Here is a 19724-nt window from a genome sequence, read left to right on the forward strand (position 1 = left end):
ACCAAACACAGCTCCAAGGAATGAGGGGGAGGGAGTTCCTTATTGAGCACACCAGTTCATGAAATCTTCCTACAATAGATCAGAGAGTATACCCAGGTTTGCCTACCTGACCCTCTCCATGAGGGAGAAAATACTCTGTTCCTGGACTCCCCTGGTAATGTAGGATTACCATCACCTGTGGGGAGCTAGTTAAATGATAAGAAAGGTGTTTCACCACAGGTGATGGCAATCCTACATTACCAAGGAAGTCCAGGAAATTAGCATTTTCTCCCTGAAGGAGAGGGTCAGGTAGGCAACCCTGAGTATACCACATGATTTATGGCACACAGGGCAACATTTCATGTTTGTTTCATCCGTATTAGGGTGGCCAATTCTGGGATTTGACCCAAAAATCCGGTATTTCAGGGCGCAGTCTAATGCCTGTCAGCGTCTGAGCACACGCTCAAGACACTGCCCAGCTGTTCCCAACCCCGGCGTGCAGCCTGACAGTAAGAAATCACACTGTGCAGGCCACACTGCCCACTCTGCTGCCATCCTGTTCCTGCACCTACCCGCCCCTTTTCAGTCCTGCTGCTTGAACCCACGGACGCTTCTTCCACTCCCGGCCAGCCGCCAATGTAAGTAAATGTGCGGGTCGGCCAGGGTGGGGTGGGTACGGGGACACGCCTGCTAAATAGGGATGCCAATCTGGAAATCCCGGGATTGAAAAAATGCCCCAGGATTGGCAACCCTAATCAGTATTGCTTTTAGTCGCCCTCCTGCATAGCTCTGTTCTGTTAAATGCCTGGTGTATATTTGTTTTGAAACCAATTAAACATTGTACCATATCTTAAGGAAAACCACTTCTAGATAAAATGGCAATCTTCATCTTTCTATTTTTGTATTAAGGAATTTTCCAGTGAATAAGTTGTTTTGTAAATTTGACAACTTTGCTTTTCAATTACCTTTGATTGTACTTTCATTTTGTAGCCAAAGCTAATCAGCCAACTGTGTAACCACCTAGCCTGGTCTGTTTCTAAACACTTTAAGGTAAGTTTATTTCTCTGTGTTGGTCGCAAAGGAACTTTCTTAATGATTGAGCAAAGGCACATTGTGACCGGTAACATCACTAGTTTTCCCTCACATTAGAAAGATGTAGTAGTAATGTTTGGTTACCATACTGAACAGTTATATGCTCAGCTGAACAGCATGGCTGCAAAACCTAAAGAATCTAATCCCCCCCACTTTAACTATAGAATGTACAGTTGAGTCACATTATTATGACCACCCCCTACATTTGATGCCAGCAGCGCATAGCCTGTAATGTAAGTCATGAGTCATGCGCTGGCATGGTGGGAATATAAAATGTGTGATAGGCTTTCTGCGCACATATCATTTGTTGCTATCATGGGTAAAAGGGGTGCTTATCGGCTTTCGGGCCAAGGGTGTCAGTATTTCTGAAACAGCACGTGCTGCTATGGTAAAGGTGTATTGTGACTGGATAAATGGCACCATTGCGAATAACAGACGTGGAAACTGTGGAGCACAGTGTGCCATTGATATGTGAGGCAAACGTCTTATACAAAGCTTATAATAGGTGCCCAAATTAGTGATATTCAATTGTTCTACAGATAGGTAGATGCATGAAATGGCTAAACGTTCAAATTATTGGATGAGCATACTTTTTTAACTGTGTCCGTGGAATTGCGCATCGCATCACACACGGCAATTGCACCATGTATGGGTACCTTAAGTGTTATATTCACAGGTGTAAATTATTTGTATACAGAAAGGGGGCTAATAAATAGTTTTGGGTGCTTATAAGTAATGGGCACCTGATCAGTGATTTTCAGATGTTTTGCAGATGGGTATGAGTGCCCATTATTTATCACACCCAGAAATATCAGGTCTAAATGCTTTTATACAGTACTGATATATCTGCATTTAATACAGCAAAATTATACTGATTGTTTCCTGGGGAGTTAGCGATGCTCATGTATGTGCAGATAACAAATCATGCACATGTCTAAACCTCTTGGATGCCAAAGCAGGAAAATGAAAACTCTCCCCTCTGGTGATCCCTGCACTGTGTCGCTTCCCAAACCGACTCCACTGGGAATGTGCTTTGCTTGGGGGACTTTGCTACTATTGCGAGATTTGCTAGCCAGATTTGGAGCCAGCATTTGCCACAGCCAGGGACAGTGCTTTCCCTAATGTGATGGATGGGCAACGATGGCTACAGCTGTCACAATCGATGGCTGTTGATATTGGAATGGTCAGTGGTATCGACCATTCATAGCTTGCCCTTGCATGTTGGTATTCTATCTTGTAGACAACTATGACAAAATAGACAGCCGCATAGTGCCCCTGTCATGGAGCACCTATTTCTGAAATCATACATGGGGGAAGACAATGTTGAGCTGTGGTGAGGAGGGCATACTGAGATTAGAGTGGGTGTGGCCAATCTGAAGAGGAGGTATAGCTAGTCGCCACATTGGGTTGCCTAAACAGTAGCGTGCATGGGCTTTAGGCTAGATTCTCTAAACTTCAAAAGTGGAGAGTGATAAACAGCCAACCAATCAGCTCCTACCTGCCATGTCACAGACTGTGTTTGAAAAATGTCAGACAGGAGCTAATTGGCTGGCTGTTTATCACTCTCCATTTTATCACTTTTGAAGGTTAGAGAATCTGGCCCTTTGTCCCTTGTATGTACGTAAGATAATGTACCAGATTAATACGAGAAATGCAATACAGAAAATATACCATAGGCAAAGTATGGCAGAAGGGCCCACTGGTTGTTTTCCCTATACCCCTGTAGCCAGCCCAAACCTGGAGGAGAAGCGGAATCAGTGTAAATGGAAATAAGGTAATACGTTATGCAGCAGAAAAAAGAGATTTTCTTGCTGTGGGGGATAATCCCATGTAACACCGTACAGCAGCCTCCCCGCTGGCCATAACACAGCATCATGATATTGGCACATGGCGCGCGCGCGCACACACAGGCCTAGTATTCTCCCCCAGCCCCCGCACAGCCCTCTCCCCGGCTGCCGCCCTTCTCCTCCTCATCCCGTGCTGCTGTCCGTCGCCAGTGACTGCGGTACCATTAGCAGCCGCCGAGTCAGATGATGCGCTGAGCCGCTGACGGCCGCCTCTCCCGCTGTCCGACTCAGCCATGTGCGTCCTGTGATTGGCCGGGCTGGGTCACGTGTGGCGGCGGCGGACAGCTGGCTGCGGCTGATCGCGGTCGGTGCAGCCGCCTGCTCCCCGCTTCGCTGTCCGGGCTTCCTCGCTCGGCCTCCTCTCCTCCTTTCCCGCCGCAGCATGGGAGACAAGAAAAGCCCTACAAGGTGAGCCCGTGCAGAGACGGCGGCAGCAGCAGACGCCGTGCGGGGGTGGGCCGTGCAGGAGAGCCCGAGGCTGCGGCAGATGGGAGCAGGCCTTGCTGTGTGCTCCAGGCAGACATGTCTGTGTCTCACGCTTCTCTCTCCCGCAGGCCGAAGCGGCAGCCGAAGCCGTCGTCAGACGAGGGCTACTGGGACTGCAGCGTCTGCACCTTCAAGAACAGCGCCGAGGCCTTTAAATGCCTGATGTGTGATGTGCGCAAAGGGACCTCCACCCGGTGAGAGCCGCACTCCAGCAATGTCTGTCCCCCGCTCCTGTCTGTCTCCCGCTAACCAGGCCAGCATTGTCTTCTGCCCGCCGTGTCCCTACACAAACAGCAGTGACCCACACACACCGCCGTATGTTGTCATTTGCCAACATGTAATCCCCATATGCTGAGACCCTGTAATGTAACATGCAGCACAGGCACAGCCTGAGTGTAGGAGTATGACACGAGCATGTAGCACACTAGTAATACCGCCCTGGTGTACGAAAATCACATTCCCATTTACACACCCTCAAACAACAAGCAATCCCAGCAAATGAATATATATATATATATATATATATATATATATATATATATATATATATATATATATATATATATTATATGTGTGTGCACCTTGTTCAGTCTTATACTGAATTTCCACTGTAGAAAATTTGTTGGAGCATTACCACTCAGCTTCACTTGTATCGCTGTACCTTAAAAATGTTCAATTGCTGAATTTTTTTTTTATACTTATGTTTACATGCATCTTTTTGGCATGGTAAACTGCATAAATGTGTTTTTACATATAGATCGCTGCTGAAAATCTTAACATACATGTAACATACATACAAATAACCAATGGACAGGAATTTGGTGGTCAGAAGACTGACAGGGGTCTGGTAAGTATAGTTACCTTCTCCCTGCAGCCGTACTTTAATGGTGTGTACACACAGTCAGATGTGCCTTCAGATACTATCCACGATCAGATCGGATCGTGGATAGTATCTGAAGGCACATGCGATTTGCATACAAGTCTGACTATATAGTGCAGATCTGCACTATCTAGTCATGGCAGGCAAGACTTTCTGTCTTGCGATACGTGAACGCGAATCGGATCTGGATCTGAAGGGTTAAAACCCTTGCGATCTGCATCAGATTCCGATCCGATGTTGACTATATCGTCAACATCGGAAGGCAAAAAGTACCGTGTGTACACACCATTACCCTCTCCCCTGTAGCCTAACTACCCCATCCCCACCGTAATCCGTCCCTGCATACTTACGATAGGGATGCCAGCAGTCTGGATTCATGCGCCTGCATCTCCAGTGATGACAGTACTTTGGCATCGGCCTTTAAAACTGTTAAAATGTGCTACATTTTTCATGCACACTCTTTTTTTTATCTCGTATACACGCACCTATCGTTTGTTTAATTACTTATTTCTGATTTATGTGTGCATTTTATATATATATATTCATTTTGTGGGATTTTTAAAATAGCATTTTCTATTTAGTTCTAAATCTACATATTTTGTAGTACAACTTAATTAAGAGTTTTAGTAATATAGCACAGACCCTATAAAGAAGCCATATCAACTATAAATCCTACAGTGTTGGGGCTTGGAGGGAGGCCATCCTGCAGACTGCTGTACAGAGAACAATGTGTTACATAGCCACATAACTATTTAACTGTCCATGGTACCTGAATCTAGCCACATGCCCGCTCCTCTCTCTCCCATATAAAAGATTAGCCCAAAGGCCGATTTCCTCTTTTCTTTTTCCTCTTTATCTTCCTCCACCATCTTTTTACATGTTTCATAATTTTTATTGATCAGTCCTTCCTCTTGTCTTCTACATACATGTATTATTTATTTATTTATACATCTTCATTCATTCTCATTTGTGCGTGTGGGAAAGGGCACCCGTATAGGATGTTGTCTGGTCCCTGTAGAGGGACCATCCACCATGTATCATGGTGTCTTTACTAAAGAGTGTTACGGATAACATGTTGTAGAGTAATCTAGTTTTCATATGTTTGCTCTGGCTAACAGACACTGCAAACTCAATACAGTCTGGTCTGACCCCTCTTCAAACTTCATTTTGTATCACCTCTGTCTTGTTTTAATTTAAAATGATTTTCTTTGATCTTAATGTATAAAGCCCTGATAATTAGATTATAGAGGAGGTATGTTTTATGACCCTCCAGCTATTGTGAAACTACAAGTCCCTTCATGCCTTGCAACAGTTTTGGTATTAGGGAATGTTAAAACTATGGCAAAGCATGCTGGGATGTGTAGTTTCACAACAGCTGGAGGGCCACAGTTTAGACATGCCTGCTTATAGAGTAAGAATTGTATGTTTCAAAAATAACAAATAAATATCAATATTAAGCAATAGGGACATTTCAAAAGACTAATTACCAGGGACACATCTTTAGAAACATCTGGGTTTAGTGATGGGAAGTTCAGGACAAAAATATTTATTTTCTATAACTATATAGCCATAAAAACATTCAATCAAAAACTTTGCAATAAAGATGTTCCTGTTAATTTCAGTATTTATGAGATGTCCCCAGCTAATTTTTTTATATTGACAAACTGCACAGGTAGTATTCAGACAATAGTTGGTCCAACCAGGCCACATGCAGCTTGGTAATGATGTCATTAGGGAGAGAAAGAGATTGTTTATTGCTACTGTTATGCATGCAATGCATGATGGTAGATGTAGTTTTCCACCACAATCGTTGCCCACAGAGCTATGAAGTCACTGCAGGCTGCACTTCCCCTACCAGGACTACATTTTGAAAAGCCACAAAGCAAGAAAATTGTTACTGGGATTCACAGAAGCGTCTACAAAAGGTATTTTGGTGTCATAATAATAAAAAAGAAAATAAAATTTCTTTGGACAAATACTAGCTTTATATTTATAGATTGACTAATTTAAACTAATGTTTGTCAGAAGCTATGACACTGTTTCCACTAAAAAGATGTAATTATTAAGTTATTGACTATCTAGATACTAAGCAGTATATTTTAAATCTGTTACCTCAGCGGCGCAAGCTATTTATTTTTCACTTTTTTTTATTTATTTTTTTAATAAACTGCAACTTGAACAGTCAAAAATAATTATCTGGCCTGATGATAATTGTGTAAACCAAAAAGTTACTTAACTTGCACGTCAAGATACATCACCGATTTTGTTTCGGAATATTAGATGTCTTCCTAGTCCAGGCATGTCCAAACTGTGGCCCTCCAGCTGTTTTGAAACTACACATCCCAGCATGCCTTGCCATAATTTTAGCATTCCCTAATAGCAAAACTATGGCAAAGGATGATGGGACTTTCCACAACAACTGGTGGGCCATAGTTCAGATGTGCCTGGCCTAGTCTATTGGGCATATTGCATTACATTTGAATCTGGTCAACTCACCCTTTCCTGTTAGCTGATGTTGGCTAGCACTGAATGGTACTTTTTTCGCTGAAGTGAAAACCAGCAGTTTAGCCCCAGCCCTAATGTACTCTGTGTTGGACTATCTAACAATTTTTAATATTCATTCATTACAATTGGCAGCTAACGTTTTGATTAAGTTTTGCAGTCAAGTGGTTATAAACTCTTTCTCTGATGTGTTGTTATTACAGGTTGAGTATCCCGTATCCAAAATGCTCGGGACCAGGAGAATTTTGGATAACGGATTATTCCGTATTTCGGAATATTTTAATATTTCAATGATGTATTTTGAAGTATCTTGCATTTATGCTGTATAAACACATAGGGCAGTATTCAATGTCAAATATTCTCCGTGCATGGCGAGAGATTTTTTCTCTCGCCATGCACTCTCCGTGTTCCGGAGCCTCCTGCTCCCCCTATTCAACGTGTTAAAGACTCGCCGCCACTCGCGGCGAGTCTTAACCCCTGCAGCGGACGAGCGTCCGCGGCAGGGAGCTGTCAGGGAGCCGGGGGCCGTAGCAGCCAAGAGAGATTAAAGTCTCTCTTGGCTGCTGCAGGGGATATGGGGAGGGGAGCAGGGCTCCCCTGGACCCAGGCAGCACAGGCTGCCCCCCCTATAGCCAGCGGGGGACCCAGTATTCACTGTACCCGAACGTGCATCGGGTGCAGTGAATATATGAATATCTAATGAGCGGCTCGAGCGCTCCGGCCCCCTGCTGGCTGCACTGTGTAAAAAAAAAAAAAAAATGTAAAAAAATATTTTTTTTTTAAATTAAATATATATTCATGTGCTATAGGCACATGAATAAAAATAACATGGCCATTCACAGAAAAAAAAACCTGATTTTTTTACACCAAAATTAAAAAAAACACCCTTTTAGTTTAAAAGTTCACATTCCTGCTCTCCATCAAAAGATGGAGAATTTCTACACGGAGAGAGACGGCGAGAATCACTTAGAAAGACGGAGAATATTTCACATTGAATAGGGTGGCTCGCCTTTGGAGAAAAAAAAACTCTCTCCACCGCGTGAAAAGCACAAACTCTCCAGAAATCACAGCGAATTTTTCTCATTGAATACTGCCCATAATATACACACAAATATATTTTATTACCACATAAAATACACACAAATATATTTTATTTGTTCAAAAAACAAGGTTTCAAAACATGAAACCAAATTTGTGTACTATCTCAGATATTGAATTTGAATGCCAAGCAATCATTGTTTTGCACATATATAGTGCCAGTTACATATCATGTCCCCAGTGATGCTGTTACAAATGTCCCCAGTGAGTTTCTAGCAAAAAAAATATTTTTTTTCACTTTCTGGAATGTCCGTATTTCGGAATAATTCGGATAACGGATATTCGGATACGGGATACTCGACCTGTATTAGGGATATTAGCCATAAGATGCTTTTGACATAAATTAGTAAGGCAAAATAGCTGTTAAATTGTAATTTTCAACAATAGTAACTTGGAGATTAGTTACTGCTTAATGTATGTTGTGTTTATGGTTTAGTTTATCTGGTAATATTTACATTTTCATTGTCTTGCATTTGGATACATATTATTGTAGTAAATGCTTTATATACACTTGATATTAATACTTTGATTTGTCCCATGTTCACTTCATTTTTAATCTCCCATATCTGATCTGCAAATAAAATATTTAATTAAAATTTTTAAATGTCATACATTTCATTCTCGATTTATAGTGCTGCTATAGCCCATGTGGTTGCAGTGTTTGTGTGTAAAAATAAACACACAAATACTTTCTTTAAAAAAATGTGTTGGCAACAAGAAATAGCCCCAAAAAAAAAGGGGGTTGGACTGTATCAAAATGGCAACAATAATTTTATGTTTTCATGCAGGAAACCTCGGCCTGTATCACAGCTGGTTGCACAGCAGGTAACTCAGCAATTTGTGCCTCCCATGCAGTCGAAGAAGGAGAAAAAAGACAAAATAGAGAAAGAAAAGAGTGAAAAAGAAACACCTATTAAAAAGAACAGTAACAAGAAAACAAGGTATTATTTTTATTTTTTGGGGGAAAGTTTATTAATCCTCTTAAATGAGAAGTCAATTCAGTTAGAAGTGGTTCTTCAAGCCATTTTCACTGCAAATTTTCATAGAGAATTCAGTTTGCAATTCAATTCCAAACTTGTATTTTCCCCAGTACAGTGACATTTTTTTTGCACCTCCCTGAAGAGGTGAGAAGCTATTTTAAGGTAAACACATGGTACATAGTACACCCTTTCCAATTAATAATTAGTGTTCCCTCTAAGCTTCTTTTGCAGGGTACCCTGCGCACCCTGCCCATTTTTAAAACCTCAAAATGCAACCTGCCCTTTTTGTGTGTGGCACTATGCTGCTGAGACTTTTGATGTGTGCCATCATGTGTAATTGTCATTACGACAGAATATGTAATGGGCACAGCAGAGTATGACCATGTTTAATAAGCGTAATCATGTGCAGTGTGGAATTTTTTTTTTTATGGGTTTTTCGTCTACCCCTTATGTAAATTTCTAATATGGAATGTGCTGTGTCTGGTGGTCAGCACCCTGCCCTAAAAAAACAATCCTAGAGTGAACACTAAATAATGATGCACTTGGTGTAGAAATGCAAAAAGCTGTTATTTTGAACCTTTTAAGAACATCCAATGCTTTCCTTATGGTAACCTTCTGTATGGTCCTGCTATCGTATGTCCCATTTTTTTTTGGAGTCGAGTACAGGTCACGTTTTGTAGAAAATTATGCGCTCTGTGTGAGTCCTGCAAATAGCTATTTCTAACTGAATCTGTGGGTGCTTGCGTCTTCATATATATGCTCCATATAATTAACAGTTGAAAGTTGTTGGGGGTGAGAATATATATATTTTTTTCCTCTTGTGATGACAGCTTTGTTTCAAATGAATGTAATCCTGGCATCTTAACATCCACTTAACTATTTTAATAGGTCATTCTAGAAATAAAATGAACCCAAAAGGGGAAAGTTCAGTTTGCCCCTATAAGTTACCAGGTGTATAAAAGGGTGGTAGCCTAAGGGGGGTATTCAATGTCAGGGTCACGGCAGTCGAGCTTGCTCGACCGCCGTGACCCAGTCCCGTTCTCGGTCATCTCGACCGAGAACACGCAGGCGGGATTCAATGTCCCGCCTGCCGGGGAGCGAAAAGGGGGCGTGGCCGCCGGTTGCGGCCGGGAAGAGGCGAGCTGCAGCCGGCAGCTCGTCACTTCCCGGCTGTTCTCGGCAGAACGAGCCCGACAGCTAGTGATGTTGGGCTCGTTCTGCCGAGATACCCTGCTTAATGCTGTCGGGGAACACAGCATTGAATAGGGCCCGGCGGGCATCTCCCCGATGGGAGGTGCTCGCCGGAGATAGAATATCCCCCTTAATGTGCCCATCCATTTTTCAGATGGGATGCACACGCTTCCAGGTGCATCACATCCCACAGTACGAAAAAATATGTGCAGCCCGTACTTTTTGTACTAAATTGCATCACATCTAGTACAAAAGGCACACTGCTTTAACACATCGCATGCTTTATGTACTAGATGCGATCTAATACGGAACACATCACTTCACATATAGGCACCTGTAGGCTTTAATGCCCGGGGCTATTCAATTTGATGGCCAGGGCTATTGCTAGTATATTAACTCTTAGCAGGTGTTAAAACACAGAATCTGGGATACGTTCCTGTACAGAAGTAATAGCATGGCAGTGGCACCTGAAAATAAGTTATTTATTGGGGATTATTTTAAAAAAAAAATCACTGCAGCTGTTCTTTGGGGCAAATTGAATAGCCCTGCGGCTTTAAGTAGCCTGTGCTTAACTACTTCGGCTAATTGCATTTTTAAACTTAGAACACAGGCCTGGGGATACAAATACCTAAAATTGGTAAAACTATGGCAATTTGGGTAACTGCGCACATAAGTAATGGAATCATTGTTGTGGTAATTGAGTCACCAAGTAGGAAAACATACTGTTTTACATATTCTAACTGTTTTACCTTTTTGGGTAATAGAATCAACTTTACTATTGTACATTTTAATTCAAGCATATAATGCAGCGAAAGTAATTTATGTCTAGTATTGCTTTATTTACATTATATTAACACTATTTTTGAAATATTTTGTGATAAGTAACTTATTTTCCTTTATATGACCATGAATGAAATCTTGTCCATAATACTGTTTTTCATTCAATGAACACTGCCTAATCTAAAGTACTAGATCACAAATCAAAATGACAGTCCTCAAAATAGCATAATATAGCACTTCAACTGATTTAACCCTTTGAGTGCTAAGGTAATTTGTCAAAAGAGGTGTGACAATTGCTTTTAAATAACCTGTTGAATGTTACGGTGCGTACACACGGGGCAATATGATCGCTAGCAATATATTGCTTAGCAATCATATTGCTCAGTGCCCCGCTTTCATCTGCGACCAGAGATGGTCACAGATGAAAATGTCACACTGCTGGGAGAAGAGGCAGTGGAAGTCGCTGGTCAGAGGAGCATGCTCCTCCGACCAGCGACCATTCAGGGGCTGAAAACGGGAGCGCGCACCCGGCGATTTATCGTTGGTGCACACTCCAATCACTGGCAATATGGTCGCTCAGCGACCATATTTCCAGCGATATTTGTTATAATTACCCCCGTGTGTACACAGCCTTAATGTTGCTGTGAGAGATTCTCAAAATATTGATTAAAAATGCCAGTGTCACTCACAGCGACTGTTTTTTTTTTTTTTTTTTTTTTTATGCAGTATTTAACTAAACTTCAATTAATTTACTGCACTATACTAAAAGAACAGGCACAGCAAGCAATGTAGGCATTTTTAGCGGGTATTTTGAGGATCACTCGTGTTATACCTGTGTTGCCTTTTATGTTTTAGGCTCTTTGTCCAGATTTTCATAAAAATGCCCTAATGTATATTTTATGCACTGTAATGTGTGTAATAAATTTAACGTAGTTAGGCAACTATTTATACTAGTGAATCAAGTCCATTAGGTATATTCAATGCCCTGACAGCGAGCTATCAATGTGGAGAAATGCCGATAGCTCGCCGTCAGTGTATTCAACTCCCTCCCCTTCACTTGCTGCTTCCACCTTGCCTGAGGCGAGGAGGAAATGGCGAATGTGGCCAGTAAAAAGGTGGACTCGCTGCATTTGCGGCGAGCCTTGCCATTTAAGGGGATCCTTGATTTCCTCTCACAGTGAGGATTTCAGCCGTACATTAAATACTGCGAGGGGGTTTGACGGTGCTTTTGGTGAGGAAAAGCCATCCTCGCCGTACAAACCCCCTTGCCAAAGGCATTGAATACCGCCCCATCAGTTTGTTTAAAAAAATAAAATGAATCTCGGTTGATGAACTGTAATTAACTATTGACTTTTACTTGTGCTTAGTGCTTCAGTAGTGTAGTACCTTTTTTTTATTTGGTTCACTCCTTCATATGAAAAGGTTTACACTTTATTATGGCAATATTAGTGCAGTATTCAATTAATATACCTATAGCATTAGAACATTCCCATTATACAAAAACTATATGTTGACAGGTGATATTGGAAATGTGCTGTACTTTGTGCATTAGTGTCTGCAAACAGTATTGGTCCTGAGCACCACACTAATCTGAGCAGCATTTTCTGTTCAAATCAGAATGAAACAAAGAAGAAATGGCAAAGTAATACTGCTTCAAACCGCAATTAAGATGACTTGTAGCTACATCCACCACAGTGTATGCGTGTCACTTTTTTTATTTATTAAAGAAACTTGTGCTGTAGCCAAACGTCACTCATTTATGACACAGAGGTCTGCCTGTGCTGCGCATCATTCTCAGCTATCTATGAGATCTATCTACACAGCCCTCTGCCTGCATATGGAAGCTGTTCTCCAAAGCACTCTGCACTCAGTGGGGCAGATGTATGAAGCCTTAACAAGAGCTAAATGCAAGGGTGATAAGGAGAGAAAAACGTCCAGCCAATCAGCTCCTTACTGACTTTTTTCAAACACAGCCTGTAACATTGCAGTTAGCAGGTGATTGGCTGGATGTTTATCTCTCTTTATCACCCTTGCATTTATATCTTGTTAAGGCTTAATACATCTGCCCCATTGTGTGTACACAGCATGCTAGCACTCAGGCTGCTCACCAAGTTTACCCCAAAGACTTCAGTATGGATGCAGCTGTGTTGAACCAAGTCATTTGTCTCTTCTCCACCACTCAGTGCACTCAAACCGGCTGACCGCAGCATCTAATCGCCACTGAGTGCTCAACTTCCTGTCTTTCTCAAATTGCCAGAATAATGTCACTGAAGTTACAGCTTTGTGCTGAACTCCCAGGTTCTCTTTATCTGTATGGACCCAGTCTGACCAAATCCAGTTCCAGTTTGGTTAGTTAAGGGAGTTGCTTTTACTCACCTACTGGCTTTCAGGCCGGTCTCCATCTGATTCTAGTCTGAGACTCCTCTCTCCTACTACCTTCAGCTCCACTGCCACCTCTCATTCCTCAATTTATGAGGAAGAGGTGGATTAAGCCTCCCAGCTTTATCCACACCCCAGCAGGTCCTGCTTCTTGCACACACAACTTCCCAAGTCAATCCCAACCCTCAGGCATGACACCCTCAAATTATCTTGCTTTGATTCAAATATAAAACTTAAAAAAAAAAAAAATACCATCCTTTACTTGCATTATACCTTCAAACTCCGTCCCATATGGGGATATGCAAAAGTCTGTGAGAGGGGAAAAGCTAAGGTGTTTAGAAAACCATCAGCAGCCACCAAGTTACCCTTTTATGCCATAAGACCCATCATTGAGAGAACAATCAAACTTATCACTGGGTGCCTAGTTTTCAAAGCTATTCCAAAATGTGCAGAGAAAAAGCAGCACACAAAACAGTGTATTGATGTAATATAATGCCTGTATTAATGTAATTTCATCTACAATAAACATGCAAAAATGCTGTATACACATTGTCACAGGGTACAGTGATCATGAGTTACATGGATCAGCAGATGGGCTGATGCCGTTTCAGTGCCGATAAACCATATCACTGGGCATAATGCTGCTTACAGGGTGAAAAGCTGTTAAGCCATGATGCTTGTCAAACACCATCATGGAGTCACCCCCTCCCTAAGAATGCACTTGTCTGACAAATAATTAAAGCAGCATCTCACAGCATGCAGAGTTAAAATATTTTTTATCAGTCTAAAATTCATGATAAGGAAATAACTACCAATTGGGGAATGCATGAGAGTAAAATTAGTCATAAAAAAAACATAACCCGAGGAAAGCTAATACCCCTTTTCCACTAGCCTAGATATGCCGGGTTTTTGCACAGGAGCATGCAAAGCCCGGGATTTTAGGCAGGTTGAAACGCTCCCTCTAGACAGAACCCAGGTCGTGAGACCCGGCATTTCTACCCAGGTAGCGACCAGGGTTAAACATGGGTCACTGTAGTGTAAACGGGTAACCTGGGTCGATGCGACCCGGGTCCTGTTCACTACAGTGCAAAAGCCGCTGGGTATAACCAGCAGATGAACGGCTTTCCTGGTGATGTTGGGGGAGTGATCAGCAGCGCTCAACGCCGGGCCATACACACTGGGCGGCTTTGAGCTGAAAGCCGCTCAAACCTGCTGTTTTGAGTGAGTTTCTGCTCAAAGTCGCCCAGTGTGTATGGGCCTTAACTCTCGATAAAATAACTTTTACAATTTTCTGTAAGGATACCAATCTATGCGTTTTTTATGTTGATTTGTAGACAGATCTACAAGTGTAAAGCGCAATGGAATTTGCTTCGCTATATAAGAAACTGTAAATAAATGGGTAGAACAGTCTTGTCAGAAATGTATGGTCTTTACAGAGTTTTGGAAAATATCTTGAAAATATCAACTTTAAATGCTTTACATTTAATAACCTATTTTGTTTCCTTTGTTCTAGGCCACGATTGAAAAATGTGGATAGAAGTAGCGCACAGCATTTGGAGGTTACTGTGGGGGACCTAACAGTCATTATTACAGACTTTAAGGAGAAAACAAAGTCCCCCCCTACATCCAGTGCCACCTCAGTGGACCAGCACAGTCAGAGCGGATCTGGCTCTGAAAACACAGAGCGCGGAATATCCAGGTCATCTTCACCAAGGGGAGAAACATCATCCGTAAACGGGGAATCTCATTAAGTTTCTCTCTAGCCTTTCCTTCATATTGTGACAAGAATATTCTGCCAATAGTCACCACAGTTACACGGGAAAATCTGAGGCAAATCTGGTATTTTTTGAGGAAGAAAAAGGTTATGTACGCACTTATTTTTTTTTATAAATATATATATAACTCTTCACTTGTAAGTGCACCTTGAAAGAAAAGACTATCGATGTGACACCAAAACATGAAAAAGGTTGCTATAAACAGAAATAATATATACTACTACTACTCTGCATTTTGTAAAGATGTTCTACTTGTTTGAGCCTCTTGAATATTTACCCTATGAATACAGTGTGTACTGGCTGCCATGTCTACCCTATAGTCTGATGTTTGCTTTCCATCCCAAGGTACAGCAGTAACGGGGACACTATCCTTTTTTATTTATGTTGTAAAGGGCATAGTTATCTATTTTGCACAAAATTCCATTCAAACGGTTTTATTGTTAGAACAAATTTACATGTGAAGCTGGTTTTATATCTCCCTGAGCCTCAATATTTACCAGTAGGTAACCCTGTGTGATATCTAATTTCAGATAGTGTGCATCTTACCACTTGCGGGTTATCCACACAGAATCTCAAAGTGTTTGACTGCAGCACATAATAGTGCATTCATATTTTATTTTTTGTTAATGAGTTTTTTAGCTGTCTGATTTGAGGAGTAGTTCTAAGGATTAACGATCACTGTGATAGTCTTTGGCTACTAATAAGCAGTTGGTGTGTGTGGCATGTATGTATGAGTGAGGGACTTTTTAGCAAGTAGCGTCATCAAATGAAGGTGGACTGTGGTGCAAGGCTGTTGCAAAGACTCATATTTAGTCAAACAGAAGCAAAATGTTTTAATTTTATATTTATAATACTGAATACATTACACAAGACTATATTCAAAATCATAAAACTAAAAAATATTTGTTCATGACTGGGTAAAAACATCACATTGACATATTAAAGTTGTAACTCCTTTTTGGTAATAAGCATTTTGCTATGATTACACAGGACTCATTTTGAATTTGGTTCAATAAAAAACAGGGCTAATAAACTGTACATACATGTAATTAATCTCAGTCTTGAACAAATGTGTATATAGGTCCCTTTCATTTTAGGTGTTACTAGCCTTTGAGTGTCAGCTTGTAAAATACTTTATATGAGAAATTAAAGTTGGCAGTACACCATTACAATTTTAAATAAGACCTCAACAACTGAAAGAATTAAATATGAATTCTGCTTAATTGGTTTCTCCTTAAACCTTGAAATGATACTTCAACAGAATGTGAGGTCACTATCACTGTGCCCAGCAGGGGCTGGGGAAAGGTAGAGACACCGGGCAAGTTTACTATAGAGACACTGCACAGGCACCTGATTGTTTTGAACTGTTTGGTCTTGAAATCTTACCTAGTCACACCCATCAGTGCCTGCATTGCTATACAGATGGTTGCCATGTCTATAGCTTCTGTCCAAGCCACGATCACAAAAGGAGATGTCTAGGAGAAGCGTACCTCATCAGATCATGGGAACAGGGGCTAGTGTATGGTAGAGTCCATTTTATTTGGAGCTGTCAAGCTACACATCTGACTTAATATTTGCTATTTAAAAGGACTGTTGTGCAGCCTAGTTATATTAACTAAGCTAGTGACTAGATTGAGCCAGCCAAAAGCTATAATCATTATTATTTCCCTGTAAGAAGTCTTATGAATTTTGTATGCAACTTGTATTGTGAAATGTGGTTTCCCCAGCCATGAAAAGCTAATGGAATGTCCTGATATTAATGCCTGTAAGAGGAATCAAATAGCTTTTTTATTTTGTTTCTGATGTTGGCCAGTCTGTGGCTAGAACACCTTCTGCATATGTATTGCATTTTGTTCACTAGGCTAGAGTGAGAACAAAAAGTGACTGACCATTTGTATCACAATTTTTATTGTCCTTTTTCCTCTGAAGCTGGAGAGTGTAGATTTACCCCTAATGTAACTGCTCACAAGAGTTCTTATTGAAGTTGCTATTGGTGATGCCCTCTATAGCTTTCTGTGCATCTATTTAATGCTGTCAGGCACAAAAGGGTTGAGCACACATTTTTAGTCTTAAATGTTACAAATTATTGTTCAAGTGCCATGGAAATGTGGTTGATCATTTTGTTATGCAGTGTTATTAGTAATTCCATCTTCACTTTTAGGTTAGTGAGTACTAACATGTTGAATAGATTCTTATGGGCATGTATTGAAATAAAATTTTATACCATAGATCAATCTGCCTAAATATGTATTATTTGGAAAATTGTGATGCATAGTTATGTATACAACTCAAAAATCGATTTAGTCAACTATTAATGCTACAGGAATTTCAAAGTGACTATCTTAAATGCACCTGCTGGTACTTGGTGTGGTTTAAATAGGAAAAATATAAATATAGCCTTTGTATGAAATTTGCCATTTACTTTGTTTTTATACGTGTATTTTGGGCAACTGTTACTCTGGGTTTTACTGCTGGCTGTAAGAAGTTGTCATGTATTACCATGCTGGCAAGTTTGTTTCTGTCTTTACTGTTCTTTTTTTTTTTTTACTTTTAAAGTGGAATTCAGTTTCTGCGGTCAAAACTCCTGATCTCCCCGTTAGCACCCCTTAAAGCAATGTGTTTTGGGGCATAAAAAAACGCAGAGGTCCAGATGCACTAAGCTTCAAAATTGATAAAATGGAGATTGGTAAACAGCCAACCAATCAGCTCCTACCTGCCATGTCACAGACTGTTTGAAAAATGTCAGACAGGAGCTGATTGGCTGGTTGTTTGTCACTCCATTTTATCACTTTTGAAGCTTAGTGCATCTGGCCCAGAATCCGTTAAAAGGTCACCGATTCATGTGTTAACAGGGTCGCGGCATCTATTAATCTGATAGTTATTGGGGATTTTTTTTTTAAGACGTTTCTTATGTAGGTAAAAAAAAAAACCTGGCTAATTGGATATCCTCAGGTGATCATTTAGCCCATGGTGATCTACCGCGGCTAATTGAGTTCTACCCTTAATCGCCATGTGATGGTGTTGGACAAAAACTACAATGTGCATTTCAAACTTAGTATTCTGCTGTATTAAGCAGACTTTTTTGTGTCCTAATGTCCTGTTAACCAAATGTTTTCATGTGTATTTAGTGAGTCTCAGTTTGCATTAGTTCTAATTCTATAAAAAGTTGCACAACGGTGAAGAAAATGAAAATACATATTGTTTTTATATGACGTTTACTATTTGGCATAATATGATTAGGATGAGTGTGTTGGTAGTGAATCCATGGCAACACAGCTTTGAGCAAGAAAATGAAAATAGATTTAATTGATTTATTTTACTTTTATACAGGATACCACAACAGTTTGTGGCTCCCCAATGCATTTCTTTAATGGGTCTTAAGCTTTGTGACATTAGAATTTAAGTAACTATTTTAGTTAATCAAACCATTTTAAAATCAATGGTGCTATAAAAAGTGCGTTCACTTCTGATTTTAATTAAAAGGTATTTGAGAATAATTGCTTTAACTTTTTTTTTTATATATATACTGTACTAATTACTAAAATGTGTTTTTATCTGCTAAGAGTTACAGCAAATTAAGATGGTTCAAATGAATGTACAGTAATTAAATACAAACATTGCTTTAGTATTTTTATTATTTTTTTTTGGCAGCCAATTCTACAAATGTAGCGCAACCACTTTTAGTATATGCTGTACTCCCAGCTCCATTACCACCTACAAAAAAGAATTTACGAAGGATCTTCTCTCAGCCCTGCGGACTGTTGTTTGTTTTTGTCAGGGCTATACTATGTCCAATTCTGTATTACAGACAATCTGTGAACCAATTTTAAATGGCAGCAGAGAGTGTTTTGATTCTTTCACTTCCATAGGGCTGTATAAGGTACAGCGGAGCCCATGGAAAAACTGTTGCATGGATAGCCTATGGGATCAGGGTATATCTTTTACTAGGTGGTAGTGTAGCTTCCTTCTCCCACCCTCCTGTGCACACCTTTCTTAAAAGGGCCTGTGCTGCCCTGTACTCGAACCATTCAGTCCCATTAAATATTTCTGTAAATGTCAAATCAGAAACAAATCGCTGTGTTCATTTCATTATTGCCTGGTGTGGAAATCCATTATACGAAGTTGGTATCCTGTACATGTACCAATAAAATATTTTTATGAATACAGGTTTTGCATCTTTGTTTACAACTACCACCCAAACGTTAAATGTAATGTTATCCAGTTTATGCCTTTTTTGTATTTCCTGACATTTGTGATGTGTTGAATTTTTGTGCCATTGTACTTAATGTTTCAAATCCATACTCTACGCACAAAGGTACTGAGTTTTGATGTTGACTATGAAATACAGTTAGTTAAAGAAAATGAGTCTTGTGTTATGTTTAATAGGTACCCCATTACTGATTTCTTTGGGAAATCATATCCAATCATGTATCCTTTCCTTTCAGTCACATGGTCCGTTTTGCTACACCTTTCATTAAAGACTTTAAATATGGGTGAGTACAAGTGCTTAATCTGAGATAAATTATGTATCTTTGTAATTATGTGGCCAAAAAAAAGTCTACAATCTGCGAGGAACTCAATACTTTTAACACTGTTTTATGTTTATGGCTTGTAAGAAATCGAAAAGGGGGGGGAAGGTTGAGGTGCTGTCCAAACCAAACTATCTTAATGAATAGATGAATTATATGTTATGAAAGTTGATACTTTAGGAACCAAGTGGCAGCTTCATAAATTT

The 19724-nt window shown here is 40.4% G+C and overlaps 1 protein-coding gene across 5 annotated transcripts; it reads left to right on the forward strand.

The window, feature by feature from the left end:
* The first annotated feature begins 258 nt into the window (after positions 1-258).
* Positions 259-19153, forward strand: YAF2 (YY1 associated factor 2). Of its 5 annotated transcripts, XM_083182691.1 has the most exons (6): positions 259-1029; positions 2798-2845; positions 3473-3598; positions 6105-6209; positions 8673-8825; positions 14728-19153. In XM_083182691.1, exons 2-6 carry the CDS (start codon positions 2835-2837, stop codon positions 14963-14965), a joined length of 633 nt encoding a protein of 210 aa, XP_083038817.1. In that variant the 5' UTR covers positions 259-1029; positions 2798-2834; the 3' UTR covers positions 14966-19153. The 5 variants fall into 5 exon arrangements, with proteins under 5 accessions (XP_083038817.1, XP_083038820.1, XP_083038819.1 ...); XM_083182694.1 differs by lacking the exon at positions 6105-6209 and having other exon boundaries at positions 263-1029; XM_083182693.1 differs by lacking the exon at positions 2798-2845 and having other exon boundaries at positions 263-1029.
* The last annotated feature ends 571 nt before the right edge of the window (positions 19154-19724 follow it).

The sequence above is a fragment of the Crinia signifera genome, chromosome 4 (genome assembly GCF_055691185.1).
Source record: "Crinia signifera chromosome 4, ASM5569118v1, whole genome shotgun sequence".
NCBI lineage: Eukaryota > Metazoa > Chordata > Amphibia > Anura > Myobatrachidae > Crinia > Crinia signifera.

Excerpts from the sequence above, each read along its gene's own strand:
- YAF2 (XM_083182690.1), top strand. The coding sequence starts at position 3,301 with ATGGGAGACAAGAAAAGCCCTACAAG. Across the intron at positions 3,327-3,472 it reads GACAAGAAAAGCCCTACAAG|GCCGAAGCGGCAGCCGAAGC; the intron begins GTGAGCCCGTGC and ends TCTCTCCCGCAG. Across the intron at positions 8,826-14,727 it reads AACAGTAACAAGAAAACAAG|GCCACGATTGAAAAATGTGG; the intron begins GTATTATTTTTA and ends CCTTTGTTCTAG.